Source organism: Microcebus murinus, chromosome 19 (genome assembly GCF_040939455.1).
Source record: "Microcebus murinus isolate Inina chromosome 19, M.murinus_Inina_mat1.0, whole genome shotgun sequence".
Taxonomy (NCBI): domain Eukaryota; kingdom Metazoa; phylum Chordata; class Mammalia; order Primates; family Cheirogaleidae; genus Microcebus; species Microcebus murinus.
In genome coordinates, this window is record NC_134122.1 from 35228729 (window position 1) to 35242726 (window position 13998).

Sequence of the window (13998 nt, forward strand, 5' to 3'; positions counted from 1 at the left end):
CAGGGAAACATCCCAGGCATGTGGATGGATGGGCAGACGGACAGACGGACAGGTGTTCGCCGCCGAACTGACCAAGTTCGCAACCACTTGGTTGGTTAATTGTCTCTGCTTTCTCCCCTCTTCGAGAACAGCTTCCCTGAGGGCCTGATTTCCAGTTAGCCCTTTAAGGAGAGGACCCTGGGTTTGAATTTCTTTGCAGCCCTCTTCCGGCCATGGGCATTGATGGAAATTGGTCCAGACCTAGAGATAGCTTTCCTGACATCAGTCTCCTTGCAGATAAAGGATTGTTTACTGTTTACTGGCCTGTTATTGAAAGGAAATGTGTGACTTCTGGGCCCCAGGTCTGAGTCTGTGCTGCTGGAGGGAGCACATGACACCCCCAGGTATGGATTTTGAGGTAGTTTGCAGTTTATGTGGCACGTCAGTCTCTCCTTGCTCCCTGGGTGTCTTCCAACCCTGGAGTTTGTTCTTTTATCATCACAGCCTTCCAGGCTACCCTTACTTACCTGGCTTTTGTAGCCTGGAGGCCGGCGGGAAGGCAGGAAAGGTGTCTGCATCTGTATGTTCTATTATATAGAGACGGGATCTGTATGTTCTATTATATAGAGACAGGCAGGGAGCCAAGCTCTGAGCTGATGGCTCCTTTCCCCAGATTGGCCCGTTTGGCCCTGGCCACTGCTGGGCCACTCAAGGGCCCATGCCTGCCACCCCAGCATGGAGCCCCTGGGCACCTGCTGCCCCGCAGCTCTGCAGGAAGGAGGGAGTGAAGGAGGGCTTTCATGCCAGCCCCCATCTGCTGGGTGTGGGACATCCAGACACCTGCAGTTTGGATGGGTTGCTGCGTGAGGGTCCTCGGGCCACAGTGCTCATCGGTGCGGCAGCATCTCCGGGACAAGAACCATATCTGTTCCCGTTCTCTGTGCAGCTCTGGTGTGTCTGTGGCCTGCGAGGCATTCTCTCTCTCTCTCTGTCCCCCCGTCTCCTCCCATCCACCTTCAGCTCCCTTCCTTCACTCATCTTCTGCCTGTCAGGCACTGGGCATCTGATTGGAAGTAACACATATATCAACCGGTGCCGGCACCTACTCCTGACAGCAAATGCTGAAAACTTTGGTTGTCCATCTTCCTCTCCACCTGCCAAATTCTGAGCATCTTCTATATATCAGGCAATAACCAAGGCTTAGAGATTGTTTTTAAGGCAGAATCTACTTTCCTAGACCTTAGTGACCAGCAAAAATGATGCTAATTTTTGTAATAATAATTACTGTGTTCACGTTGTCTGCCATCGGGTAAATGGATGAAACCCTGAGGACGCCAGGCACAGCAGAGGTGACTCGCTGTTAGCTGGATTAGGCCAGAGACCCAGGCCCTGCGGGGGAGGAGAGTCCCGGGTGGGTCCTGCAGGAAGGGTCTGGGTGGATGGAAAGCTCTGGAAGCCCAGCCTGTGGCCATCAGAGTACACAGGAGGGAGAAGCCAGGAGGGAGGATTAGAGGGCCCGACCAGGCAGACTGGACTTGTCATTAGTGAGTATGCAACATTTCCGTGGGGCTCTACAGGCTGGATCTCACTGGATCCTTCCAGAAAGCCTGGAGCTAGGTACGGCGTAGATTATTTAGGCAGTTTTATAGACAAAGAAACTGAGGTGTAGAGAGGAGGTGTGAGCAGCGTGCCTAGGGCACTGTGTCTGTGTCTGTGCCAGGGGGAGCACGTCTCATTCCTGACATCCCCTGTGGTGTATCGAGTGGCCACCTGGGTCCATGAAAGGGCAGGACTGAGGACCGATCCCCTGAAGGCTGCTGTTTCCCACATCACCAGGGGGAGTTGCCTGCTGCAGCCTCAGCTTGACTCACAGCTCCATCCCGACTGCTGCAGGACCCCCTTGCCTGTGGGTGGGGAAGACGGCTTTGGCACAGTGCAATCTGGCCCTTTTTAAAAATTTTTATTTTTAATTATTTTGGGTATGTAATAGTTGTATTGCGGCCCTTTTCCTTCTCAGTTCCAACAGCCAGATGCTGTTAAAAACAAAGGACTGGAGACACAGCCCCAGGAATAAGTACGGAGAGTAGGTGGGTCTGTACCGTGTGTGCGCGTGTTCGGCTGGGGACGAGGGGGCCGCAGGGGGACAGCTGCCACACTGCCAGGCTCAGGACGACGGCTGGCCTCTGGTTGAGGGGCCTCTGAGGGACCTTTTGGGGTACCCCTGTTCCTCGGATCAACACACAATAAATGAGGTGTTCACTGCCAGCTGCCTGCGAGCCTGTCAATAACCTTTCTAATCTGCCCGGCAGCCCCAGAACTGGATTTATAGCGACACGGTGAAAATGAGGCTGCATGATCAATGGATCCCTGGACGATCTCCTCCAGGAGACACAAATGCATATTGTAACAAAACTTTATTTTCTCCTGAAAATTGCCTCCATGATTAACACAGCCCGACATAGCCCAAGCTGTTCAGCATAAGAAACAGCCGTATTTCTTGCTGCCTCTTCAGAGCCGCTTCTCTCTCATGCGATCCCTTCATCTGTTTCCTCTGTTTTGCTCCAGCACACATTGTGCTGGGTATGGAGCAATCTCACACCAGGAGAAGAAGGATGTGTTAAGATGCGCATCCCTCCATTCCACTTCTTTTCTGTTTGCCGTTTCCGAAGTGGCTTAGGCTTAAGCATAAAATAAAATTCCTGACGCTGCCTGGACAGAGTATCGGTGCCGCGATACTGAGCCATGCAGAACACGTTGCCCGGGTGTTAAGTCATCTCGTGTATCACCCGGCGCCCCTGGAGAGGGCCAGAGCTCTGTACTGAGCCCAGCCTGGATGAAAAGGATTCTTCCCTTTCATCTCTGTGCTCAGGCCTGTGAGGGGTGCCGGGTATTTGGAGGGAGGAACCGTCTCCTGCTCCGGCGGAGATTCTAGAGGAGCTGGGGTGTGGCAGGCGGCACACTCCCACAGGTGGAGGGTCTGCATCCTTTGCTGTGGTTACTGGTGTGAAAGTTTATTTCCTCTGCCAGAATGTCAGCTCTGTGACAGTAGAGATCCCCACTACGGCACGGGGCACTCAGTGGGGTCACTGGGTGTCCTAAATTGGGTTCCCCCAGAAACAGACCCCAAAACGAAGGTTTGAGTGCATGTAGTTTATTTGGGAGGTGACAAGAGCACCTCCAGGGGAGCGGGGAGCAATACTGGGAAGGGAGGACCCCAAAAGGGCATGTTATACGCATCGCTCCTGTGGCCGATGGGGGCTTAATCCTGCTAGGGGCGTTTAGAGCTAACCGGCCCCAGGGGTGAGGGGGCGGAGGTTTTGTGCATCAGTTCCCAGTAGTCTTTAGATGAGAGCATTTTGGGGGTGGGGAAATTGCTTAGGTGGCAGCAAAGAAGGCTCCAGATGAGGAAATGCAGGTGCTGGAATGGGAAGTCATGCAGGTGTGCACTGATGCAAGGGGCACGGGTAGGTGCCACGGGTAGATGCAGACGGATGTGTGCTCAAGACTGATGCAGTCCCTTTCCTGCTTGTACGGTTGCGGGAAGTGGGGCTGGTCCTTCCATGCTCTCCTTCTAAGCTTTTATTGTCAGTTCTCAGCCAAGGAGAGGCCCAGAGAGAACCGATGATTCACGCCCTGGGAGGACGGTGTGAGGATCCGTCCGACATCCTTCCCGCGCCCAGCAGCGGTGCAGCGTGTGCCTCACCCCTCCTCTGACTCTGTTTCCCGTTCCCTCTCTTCCCAGATGTAAGGAGCTCAAGTACTCCAAGGAGCTGCCTCAGATATCCATCATATTTATCTTCGTGAACGAGGCCCTGTCGGTGATCCTGCGCTCCGTCCACAGCGCCGTGAACCACACGCCCACGCACCTGCTCAAGGAGATCATTCTGGTGGATGACAACAGCGACGAAGGTACGGGGACAGCCAACCTGCACCCAGGGACACTATGTCAGCAAGGGGGGAAATGCCACCATCATTCCAGCAGGAGCAGGAGCATCTGTGTCTCCTGCTCCCTGGAGCATGGCTAGGGAAGGGAGATGGCTTAGAAGTCATCCTGGCAAACACTGGCCTGTTACTCCTCGGGTCCTCAGGGTTCTTGGGAATCAGTTCCTGGCTGTGGGTCTGGATTCATTTCCCCTTCCCATTACCTAAAGTAGGTGACGGTGAAAGGCTGAATTCCTCCCACTCCCACTCCCACCCCTCACCCCCAACCCACTGTCCTTTTCTAGAGGCAAAAGAAAACTTCTGTCCTGTGTTGGGAGATGTTATGTGACAATGGATTCCCTTCTGGGCCCCTGGGCTCAAAATGATGGTGGGTAGACATGAGCGGGTTTACCCGTCTTTGGGAATTCAGCCCAGCTAGGAATGACGGCTCAGTCAAAGTCAAAAATATAAAGCAAGCAAATATTGGACGGCAATAACGAAACTCCTCAGGGATCCTTGGAGACAGGTCGAGGAAAGCGTGTTGGGTGTCGTGGGGTCTGGTATTGCTGACTGTACCTTCGCGTTGGCTCCCGGCCTGCTAAGTAAGTCCCTGTGCTTAGTGCAGGGAGAACGCCCCACGAGCCTGTGAGATAAAAGCAAGCCGTGAGAGAGCCTGCTTGCAGGCCGAGGAGGTTTATCTTCCGAGCAACTAAGGGTGGGGAGTAGGCTGAGCCCCTTGCCCTGGCATGCGGAGTAGGAGGATTACCCTGCTAGCTGCTTTGTCCTCGGGAAGAGGGGGAGTAGGGGGTGCCACAGGTCCTGTTTAAAACCCAATTATCCTCAGCAGCACAGGGATAAGCCTCTCCTGTTTAATCAGCTCAGGAACTGACATCCCCCTGCCCCTTTGGAACTGGACCTGTCCGAAGGGCTTGGGTGCACTTGGGCCCAGCAATGTGCCCTCACTGGGCCTCAGGGTTTGAGGACAGGTCATTTGATGAGTTTTTCACACCCCCATTTTTCTTCCTTCACCCTTGGCCATTTCGTGTCTATGGATTCTTCTAGACCTGACATGAATAGTCTTCTTGTGAGGGGGAGGCTCTTTCAGTTCCTGGAAGCCTCTAAGTCCCGCAACAAGGTCTCTCTCTTTGCTGTGCCCATGGCCCCCTTCTCTGTGCAGACCCCTGTCCCAGCAGCTTATCCAGGCCCCCCACGGGGACCCCCTGCTCCTATGGCCCCACCCCCATTTGCTTGGCTCAGTTCTACTCATCCCCCAGCTGTCCCCAGGATGGCACTTCCTTGGAGAAGGCTTTGGTGACCCCCCTGAGGTTCCTCTTCTATGCTGTCAACTGAAGAAACAATGAGGCTCATGAATTTGGAAAGGTGAGCTCTATTTCTCATAAAGGAGTGCAGCCCATAGGTGGCCACTCAGACAGGCTGGGAAGTGGAGCCTCCAGCCAGAAGCCAGACTCACATACTCAGAGGAACCGGTACAGGGAGCAGGAATTTAAGCTGAGCAGGGTGGCCAAATGTACATATTTAATAAGCTATGAGGGGGAGTCATGAATATTTACGGCAGGAGAAACATTCGCAGTTGAACTTCACGCCTCTACATGAGATCCGTGTTTGGGCCTTTGCATGGCCTGAGGATGGAGTTTTTGGCCCTTTGACTTCAAAAGGTGAAGCAGAGGACACAAAAGCCTTCACTGTGCATCCTCTGTAGACTGGTTGGAATCACTCCATAGTCAGTGGTCTCTTATCAGGTAAAAATACTAGTCAGTTGTAGTGCCAAACCCACAAAAAAGGAGGAGCAGGTCACAAGATTGGTTTCTGCTTGGCCCTTAGGGAAGCGAGGCTGAGGGTGGTCAGGGAGGAAGGGGGTATAATGAGGCTTGTCTGACCTCCCATCCTGTCATGGCTGGGAACTCAGTTTTAAGGCTTCTCTGGGGTCCCGTTGGCCAAGAGGGGGGTCTGTTCAGCTATGGGGGGTGGCGTAGGATGTTATTTTAGTTCACATCTCAGCACCTGCTGGACAACTGGACTCTCTGTGCTGGGCGGGTGGTTGACCCTCAGTAAGTCCCCACCAGCGAGTGAGTGCACGGCAAAGTCCTGTAGGACCTGGGAAGGGTAGGCAGGGGTTAGTGGCAAAGTGACTAGGGACGGCCCAGAGCCGTCCAGAAAGAAAAAGGAACCGCAGGTCGGACAGAATTGGGATGAGGACTCACTGCCGGGGGTGCTCCCTTCCTTGAGAGCATCTCAGCAGAGCCCAGCAGAGGAGGAGGGATGGGAGGACAGAGCAGCCTCAGCACACCTCCAGCTGCACGAGAGCAGGGTTCTCCAGTGCAGAGCCAGGCACTCAGCAGGTTCAGTGAGTGTCTTCGTGTGGGATCCCCCAGAAGCGGACCTTGAAACGAAGATGCGAGTGCAAATAGTTTATTTGGGAAGCAAAGCGAGCGCCAGCGGGGGAGTGGAGAAGTAAGATTATGAAAGGAATGGGCCCTGGAAAGATTGGTACTGTGGGTGACAGGGGGAGCTCCGAGAGCCAGTGTAAACCTACCCCTCAGGGTTAACCTGCTGCAGGGGTGAGGGAGCTGGGGTATTCACACACCTTCAGCATCAGATGCTTCAGCATCAGAACCTCCCGGAGCCCCACCCTGGAGGGAGTTCCGTTTCAGGCCTGGGGAAGGGCTGAGAATTTGCATTTCTCATAAGCTCCCAGGCGCTGCTGCTGCTGGCGTGGGTGTGGGGGCCACACTTGGGGAACCACCAGGTGAAACAACCGAGCCTTGAGCCTGGTCTGCAAGGAGCATTCCAGTGGTTCAGACTTCAGGTCTAAATGAAGATGTTTAGTGGGCGGTGAAAAGGGAGAACGAGGTATTTGGTTCATTCAGATCCTACAGCGAATTCCTGTTTATCTTGCTCCCTCTTTCCAGAATACCCAGGGGACCAGGAGTTGACAATATTAACACCATTTCCTTCTTTTCATTCCCTGGCTCTATTCTCTGTATTTTCCCCAGGCCAGAAATCCTTTCTTTTTAACTGGAAGAGAAATTTAATATTTTTTATTTTATTGAGATGTTCTTTGTAACTAGTATTGAGTTTTGTAAATGTTCTGTATCTACTTGAAAAGCCCCCCACACACTGTAATCATGGAATTGAATTCCTGCCAGACGTCAATTTTGTGTATTTAGATAGACTACGAGTTTATTTTCTTAAGTCTTTTTGATAATGGTGTTTTAAAATCCCCTCCTACAATGACTATTCCTTCCTGTGTTCCTAATAATGTTTGATTTCTGTATCTTGTTGTCAGTTTCCTTGGCAGCTATAGATTTGGGTCTGCATGCCTTCATTAATAGCAGTGGTTGTTACCATTATGCAATGCTCTCTTTATCTTAAAAGCACACCTTTTTTTTTTTTTTTTTGCCCTGAATTTCGTTCTTCTAACGTTAATATTTTTATCCCTGCTTGCCTTCTGTTCTAGTTTGATTAAAACATTTTTTCCCAGCCTTACAATTTTGTTTTCTGATCTTAAAAGTAATGCATGCTCTTTGTAGCAAAACGTGAATGTATCAAAAAGCAAATATAATTGGAAAAAACAAATACTGCAGAAACTAACCAGAGGCAACTAACTGCTCATTCGCCCATGTTCTCAGCCTTCTTTTTAAAGCACATTTTGCATAGTGACGAGCATATAGTATAAACAAGTTAATGTTCTGCTTTTTCCCCCTGAAGTGTAAAGCATAATCATTGCCCTTGTTATTAAAAAAGCTCTGCAAACATCATTTTAATGAAGGCAGAATGGTCCATTCTCAGTCTATGCTGTGCTCTGGTCAAGACAGGCTCAGGGAATGGGTGGGCAAAGCCACGTGACTCTGGATCAGTGTACATAGGCACGGTGGGACTGGAGATTTTCCCTCCTTAGGGTGTTTTATTTTTATTTTTACTTTTATTTAAGTCATGCATTTTACTCGGCTTGCATATTGACATTGGTCTACAGGAAGCCCAAGGAAGATGCAATTCTTTGTACATCAAACTGAAATCACTCAGGCAGAATTTGCCAAAAATCACTACTCATCAAATCCAGTGGGCACTTTCCTGCCCTGACCTTTTTACCACATCTGTCACTGTTGGCAGCTTCCTCACCGCCGTGTTTCTCTTTCTGTTGCCCTAGCACCACTCTGTGCTGATTCTCCTTTAACTTTCCTTTTGCAGCTGCTCTTGCTCTTCCTCGGCTCTCTGCTGAAATTAGGATCACTCATAATTCTCAGCATGGGGACACACTGGGCGGTCTCCTCCTTTGCATATGTTCTGGTGATTCCCAAATCCACCATTCCAGCCCAGAACAACTCACCCTGTCCCTTGAGCTCAAACCTGTGTGTTACTGTCTCCTGGATGGTTACCCAGGCTCCCATGGAAACCACCGCTCAATTGGTCCAGTTATTAACTTGCATTTCTTGCCTTGATCTTTGTTTGTTGGGGGAATCCAGATGCACAGAGCTATATATGTCATAATTCTTGACACACCCACCATGGGTTCATGCATGGCTACCCTTTATTTATTTTTCTTTATTTTTAATTGAGATGTATTCACATTACATAAAACACACCATTATAAAATACACAGTTTAGTTGCTTTCAATACATTCACAATGTTTTACGCCTATCACCATTACCTAATTCCAGAACATTTTCATAACCCCTGAAAGAACCTCTGAGCCTGTTAGCAATCTCTCCAAACTTCCCCTTGCCCCATCCCCTGGCAAATATTAATGTACTCTCTGTCTCCATGAGTTTGCCTATTCCGCACATTTTATAATAGATGAAGCCCACAACATGTGGCCTCTTGTGTTACCATCTCTCATGTAACATAATGGTTTTTAGGTTCATCCATGTTGCAGTATCTATCAGTAGTTTATTTATTTTTATGGCTGAATAATATTCTGTTGTATGGCTATAGTACATTTTACTTATCCATTTATCAGTTGATGGATATTTGGGTTGTTTCTACTTTTTATTAAGAATAATAATGCTATGAACATTCATGTGTAAGTTTTTTTGTGGACATATTTTCTGTTTTCTTGGGTATATACCTAGGAATGGAATTGTTGGGTTATATGATAATTCTATGGGCAACTTTTTGAGAAACTGCCAGACTGTTTTCCACAGCAGTTGTACCATTTCATAATACCACTGGGAATACGTGTGGGTTCCAGTTTTTCCACATTTTTGACAACACTTACTATTTTCCTTTTATTTTTCATTATGGTTATCCTGGTGGGTGTGAAGTGGTATCTTGTAGTTTTGATTTACATTTCCCTAATGACTTATTTTGAGTGTCTTTTCATGTGTGTATTTGTCATTAGTCTATCTTCTTTGGAGAAATGTCTATTCAAGTATTTTGATCTTTTTTTTTTTTTTGAGATAGAGTATCACTCTATTGTTCTGTGTAGAATGCTGTGACGTTAGCCTCGCTCACAACAACCTCAAACTCCTGGGCTCAAACAATCCTCCTGCCTCAGCCTCCCGAGTAGCTGGGACTACAGGCCTGCGCCACCATGGCTAATTTTTCTATTTTTTAGTAGAGACAGAGTCTCACTCTTCCTCAGGCTGGTCTCAAACTCCTGACCTCTAGTGATCCTCCCGCCTTGGCCTCCCAGAGTGCTAGGATTATAGGCATGAGCCACTGTACCAGGCCTATTTTGATCATTTTAAAAATGGGTTGTCTTTTTATTATTGACTTTTAATTGTTCTTTATATATTTTGGGTACTCACCCTTATCAAATATTCTGCAAATTGTTTTGCAAATATATTTGCAAATGTTTTCTCCCATTCTGTGGGTTGTCTTTTCACATTCTTTTTTTTTTTTTTTTGAGACAGAGTCTCACTTTCTTGCCCAGGCTAGAGTGAGTGCCGTGGCGTCAGCCTGGCTCACAGCAACCTCAATCTCCTGGGCTCAGCGATCCTACTGCCTCAGCCTCCCTAGTAGCTGGGACTACAGGCATGCGCCACCATGCCCGGCTAATTTTTTTTGTATATATATTTTTAGTTAGTCAATTAATTTCTTTCTGTATTTTGGTAGAGAGGGGGTCTTGCTCAGGCTGGTTATGAACTCCTGACCTCGAGCAATCCGCCCGCCTCGGCCTCCCAGAGAGCTAGGATTACAGGCGTGAGCCACCGCCTCACATTCTTGATAATGGGCTTTGACGCACAGAAGTTTTAAATTCTGACAAAATCTAGTTTGTCTATTTTCCCTTGAGCACTTGAGCTGTTGGTGTCATATCTATGAAAATATTGCCTAATCCAAGTTCACAAGGTTTTATACCTACGTTTTCTTCTAAGAGTTTTATAGTTTTAGCTCTTACATTTAGATCTTTATCCATTTTGAGTTAATTTTTGCATATGGCTTAAGGTAGGGGGTCCAATTTATTTATTTATTTTTTGCATAAGAATATAGAGTTGTTCTACCACAATTTGTTAAAGAGACTATTTTTCCCCATTGAATGGTCACAGCACCCTTGCGAAAATTCAACTGGCTGTAAATGCTAGTTAGGGGTTATTTCTGGACTCTCAATCCTGTTTCACTGATCTACATATCTGTCCCTATGCCAGTACCTCACTGTCTTGTTAATTATCCCTTTGTAATAAATGTCAGAATTGGCAAGTGTGAGTCCTCCTACCTTGTTCTTCTTTTTCAAGTTTGTTTTGTCTATTACAAATTCTTTGAATTTACATATGAATTTTAGGACCAGCGTGGTTATTTCTGCAAGAAAAGGGCAGTGAGAATTTTGTTAGGATTGAGTTGAATCTGTAAATCGATTTGGGGAGCATTGCTGTCTTAGCAAGATCAGTGCTTCTAATCTATGAATGAACACTATGTCTTTCTGTTTATACAGAAATCTCTTTCAACGATGTTTTATGGTTTTCAGTGTACAAGTCTTACTCCTTTGGTTACATTTATTTCTAACTATTTTATTCTTTTTTATGCTATTGGAAATGGAATTTTTTTTCTTAATTTCATTTTTGGACTATTGTATATTTATCTTGTAAAATTCACTTAATTTTGTTGAACTGGACTTTTTTTTATCACCTCTCGTAGGTTTTTTCATGGGTTTTTTAGAGTGTTCTCTATATAATATCATGTCGTCTTCAAGTAGTGGTAATTTTACTTCCAATCCGAATGCCTTTTGTTTCTTCTTTTTGCTTAATTTTTCTGTCTCCTTTATTTATTTTTTTTAAAAATGCACTTATTAATAAACACCTGTCATCCTACCATGTCAAGAAGGAGAACATCAACTCATGTGCCTTCCTAAGGATTTACAAAATCCTTCTCTGGAGGAGACAGCTAAGTCATGCGTGTGCTCAGGAAACTCAGGCTTACCACAGTGGGGGCACCTGGCAGGGCTATTGTGTGCACCAGGTACTGGATTTAAGTCAAAAATCTGGACAGATGGAATAGGCTGCTCTGTATTTTCTGCTTCTGACCCCATCGAGGCCTACCGCCTACCCTCAGGAGTAGGTCAAAGCGGAGCACATCTGAGAGGTAAAATGAATAGTCTCAGCTGATCTAGGCAGTGGGCATTCAGAGAAAGCCTGTGGTCAGAACAGCTAATCATAGATAAGAATGAGGACCAGACTCATCTCAGTCTGTACTCAGCTCACGTTAGAAATCAAGTGTGTCTGCCCCTAGGGACACTGCTCTGCCACCGGCTGGACTCCGTGTCTGGGTATTGCTGCCATCTCGGATGTCCCTTCACCACCCTCCAGGGGCTTCCCGGGCCCCTCTTCCATGCAGCATCCCACACCTCTCTCTTTCTGGGGTTACAGGCTTATTTTGGGGAAACACAACAACTAGAAGCTTCTTAAGAAAGACTGCAAAGAAGAGAAAATGCTTTGAGATCATCTATGCCTAAAGATGGCTTTCTCCTAATCTGTAGGAATGGTGCCCTGGATAAGTTAGATGTCACCTTTCAGAATTTTGATGGTTTTGCTCTATTATCTTTTATCTTTCTTTGTTTTTAAGAAAAACCAAAAGCATTCTTGTTCCTGATCTTTTGCATGTACTTTTTTTTGTATTTTTGTTTTGTTTTGTTTTGTTTTTTTGCCTTTCTGGAAGCTTGTGGAGTCTTCATTTTGTCACCATAGTTTTGAATTTTTTATGATGATAAGCCTGGATATGGGTCAGTTTTCATCCATTAGGCTGGACATTTAGTGGTTTCAATCTGGAATCTACTATCTATCCATTTTTGGAAATTTTCTTGGAACTCCTCATTTTTTTCTGTTCTCTCTTTCTGCATCTTATTATTCTAGTGTTGGACTTCCTAAAGTGAAGCTCTAATTTTTTTTCTCTGCTCTCTTATCTGGTCTTTGTGCTCTGCTTTCTCTGTTCTTACTTCATTTTTATCATTCTTCCCTTCTATTCATTTTTTTATATTTCTGCCATCATAGTTTTATTTCCAAGTGATCATTTTTATTCTCTGAAAGTTCCTTTTTATGACATATTGTCATTTTTATTGAAAGAAATATGTTTTCTTATCCCTGGAGGGTGTTAATAATATTTTTTGATTTTCTTTTTGAGTTTCTCCCTGTGCATGGTCTGCATTTTTCTCTTTGGTGTTTGGTGTCTGTCTTCCATGTTAGAGGCCTTCTTTAGATGTCTGGTGAGCCCCTTAAACGGTGATTAGACAGCTGGGGCTGGAGGAGGGGGAAACGAAGAAATATCGATTAATGGGTATGGAGTTCCAGTGTGAGAAGTTAAAAAAGAAGTTTTGGAGGTAGATGATGGTGATGGCTGCAAAATAATGTGAATGCACTTAATGCCGCTGAACTGTATGCTTAAAATAGTTAAAATGGTAAATTTCATATTATATCCATTTTATCACATTTAAAAAAAAATTAACTAGACATTGAATACTTGGATTGGACATACTGGTCTTGACAGTAGAGTGATCTGTGTGGGCTGGGGCATGAGGTGGGAGTGGGAATTCAGTGATCTGTTTCTTTCCATGCTAATCTTCCTTAATTTGGTGTCTCCATTTTCCCCTCAGTTCAAGAAGTACAGCTGCCAGTTCCATTACTACTTGAGGGGTCTCTGGTCTACATTGAGTTTCTCGGTTTCTTGCATTGCTAGCTTGGGGGCAACGGTCAGACATCTGTCATTTGGTGAGACCTATGAGTCTGCTTGCCAGCTTGCCCAATTTTGTGGCTTTGATGTCTTTTCTTGTGGTTTCTCTGACTTTGGAAGATTATGGGTTTTTTGTTTTTGTTGGTTTTTTTCAAATCCTTTTACTGCAGCTTTTAGTGATTTTTGAGTAGTGATATCACATTCATGAGTTAAATTCATCATTTTCTCCTGAAACTTTCATGTTCATCTTTAAGAATATTTAATAGGCTCGACACAGGGACTCGTGCCAGTAGTCTCATCACTTTGGAAGGCCAAAGGCAAAGGACCACTGAGGCTAGGAGCTCTAGACCAGCCTTAGTAATATATTGAAACCTTGTCTCTACAGAAAATAAATATTTTAAAAAATTAGCCAGACATGGTGACATGTGCTTATGGTCCTAACTACTTGGGATGCTGAGATGGAAGGATCACTTGAGCCTAGGAATTTGAGGCTTCAGTGAGCTATAATTGTGCCACTGCATGCCAGTTTGGGCAATAAAGCAAGACCCTGTCAAAAAAAAGAAAGAAAGAAAGAGAGGAAGGAAGGAAGGAAGGAAGGAAGGAAGGAAGGAAGGAAGGAAGGAAGGAAGGAAGGAAGGAAGGAAGGAAGGGAGGGAGGGAGGGAGGGAGGGAGGGAGGGAAGAAAATTAAAAAAAAAAAAGAACATTTACTATAAACTGATGAACCATCCTTCAGGTATATGGTACTGTCCCATGGAAGTGTCTTTTCTCTGTATCCTAAACAGCACTGAATCTTACTAATCTTTGCCATCCTTGATGTTCTGATGAGGGAAATATGGCATCATTTTAAAATCTGCATTTTTTGAATACTCATGATGAACACTTTTCATATGCTTAACTATATTTCTTTTTTAGAGATTTGCCTATTGATGATTCCTTATTCCACTTTCTATTGGAGTACTTATCTGTCTTATCAATTTA

At 46.1% G+C, this 13998-nt stretch overlaps 1 protein-coding gene across 1 annotated transcript in view; it reads left to right on the plus strand.

The window, feature by feature from the left end:
• Positions 1-13998, plus strand: part of GALNT17 (polypeptide N-acetylgalactosaminyltransferase 17) — a 399836-nt gene that overhangs the window by 172779 nt on the left and 213059 nt on the right. The window contains exon 3 of the mRNA XM_012764068.3: positions 3722-3888. Within this exon, the coding sequence (XP_012619522.1) occupies positions 3722-3888 (167 nt within the window). The remainder of the gene's footprint in view (positions 1-3721; positions 3889-13998) is intronic.